The sequence below is a fragment of the Meleagris gallopavo genome, unplaced genomic scaffold (assembly GCF_000146605.3).
Source record: "Meleagris gallopavo isolate NT-WF06-2002-E0010 breed Aviagen turkey brand Nicholas breeding stock unplaced genomic scaffold, Turkey_5.1 ChrUn_random_7180001856910, whole genome shotgun sequence".
In the NCBI taxonomy this organism is placed as follows: Eukaryota; Metazoa; Chordata; class Aves; order Galliformes; family Phasianidae; genus Meleagris; species Meleagris gallopavo.
Window position 1 is genome coordinate 1 of NW_011123021.1, and position 1533 is coordinate 1533.

General features: G+C 64.3%; 1 protein-coding gene across 1 annotated transcript; it reads right to left on the reverse strand.

The window, feature by feature from the left end:
- Positions 1-30: 30 nt before the first annotated feature.
- LOC116217640 (vesicular glutamate transporter 1-like) lies at positions 31-1527 on the reverse strand. Its single transcript, XM_031557559.1, has 2 exons — positions 1370-1527; positions 31-607 (listed from the first exon to the last, which is right to left on the reverse strand). The coding sequence occupies exons 1-2, from the start codon at positions 1442-1444 to the stop codon at positions 365-367; spliced, it is 318 nt and encodes a 105-aa protein (XP_031413419.1). The 5' UTR covers positions 1445-1527; the 3' UTR covers positions 31-364.
- Between the last annotated feature and the right edge of the window lie 6 nt (positions 1528-1533).

The following is a 1533-nucleotide window of genomic DNA, read 5'->3' on the forward strand; positions in this document are numbered from 1 at the left end:
GAACCCCATATCCCTCCAGCCCCATAGAAGCCCCATAGCCACCCCCCAGCCCCATAACTCCCCACTTTGCCCCATAACCCCACCCCAGGACTAAACGTGAGGTCCCACTAAGCCACGCCCACCAAAGGACACACCCAATCAACTGCACCGCTGCCCTTCCAGGCCCCGCCCAGACCACGCCTCCTGCCTAACTCACGCTTCCCATTGGCTGTGCTCTCTGCAATGCCCTGCCCACACTTCGACCCCGCCCAATCAACCGCACACCCCCAGGCCCCGCCCCTTCCCCAGCCACGCCCCATCAGGCTCGACCAGACCACGCCCCCTTTAAACCACGCCTACTTCCGGCCTCTTAACCCCCGCCCCTTCAGACCCCTCCCCATTCCACACCCACACAAACCCCGCCCCCTTGAGGCCCCGCCCCCTCTCCTGGCCCCGCCCCCCTCGTACAACCCTCTATATCAGCCCTCCCGCAAGAAGCCCAGCCTTTTGCTTTGCCCCGCCCCTTCCGGCCCCGCCCACCGCAGAAAGCCGTTGTTGCGAGGCGGCTCCTCTCCAGGGGCGGCGCCCATTTGCTCCAGATGCCGTGGCACGCCGGGTACGTCACCCCCTGAAAATGGGCCAATGGGATCCGTGCGTTGGCAGAACCCGCCAATGGGATCGATTGGAGGGCGGAGCCAGCTGGGGCCTCACCCAATGGGAGCTGCGTGTGGGTGGAGCCACGTGGGGCGTTACTCAATGGGGTCTGTGTGTGTGTGGTGGGCGGAGCAAAGTGGTGTCACCCAATGGGATCGATGGGGGGGAAGGAGCCAACCAATCGGATCCACGTGGGAGCAGAGCAAAGCAGAGGCATCACCCAATGAGATTAACGGAGAGCAAAACCACCCAATGGGATCATCCGGAGGCGGGCAAAGTGGAATGCCACCCAATGGGATTCATGAGTGGGCGGAGCAAGGCGACACATCACCCAATCAGCTCCTGAGGGGGGCGGAGCAACCAGTCGCACCCAATCGCATCCAAGCAGAGGGGAAAGCGAGAGGGGGATTCGTCCCGCCCTCTTCTGGTCCTGGTAACCAATGAGGCGCCTCACCCAGCCCCCTTCCGGTGCCTGCAGCCAATGACGCGCTTCGCCACGCCCCCTTCCGGTACCCGCAGTCAATGATTCCCTTCGTCCCACCCCCTTCTGGTGCTGGTAGCCAATAACGCGATTGGCCACGCCTCCTTCCGGTACCCGCGATGATGCCCTTCGTCCCACCCCCTTCCGGTACCGGCAGCCAAATGAGACACTTCGCCCCGCCCTTTTCCGGTACCGGCAGCCAATGAGACACTTCGCCCCGCCCTTTTCCGGTGCCGGCAGCCAATGGGCGCTCACCTCCACCAGGCCCTGCATGACGCGCACGGCGATGACGCAGCCCACGTGCGTGCGTGCGGCGGAAGGCAGCAGCATGTTGAGCAGCGACGTGGAGACGATGGCCAGCCCGAATACCCTGCGGAGGGGGAGAAGGGACGGCCGGAAATTAAGGGGACGCCACCGGA

What these genes read in the sequence shown, in the direction of transcription:
- LOC116217640 (XM_031557559.1), bottom strand. Translation starts at nt 1,444, where the DNA reads ATGCTGCTGCCTTCCGCCGCACGCACGCACGTGGGCTGCGTCATCGCC. An exon ending in TCATGCAGGGCCTGGTGGAG is followed by an intron (nt 608 to 1,369) that starts GTGAGCGCCCAT and finishes GCCCATTTTCAG; the next exon opens with GGGGTGACGTACCCGGCGTG.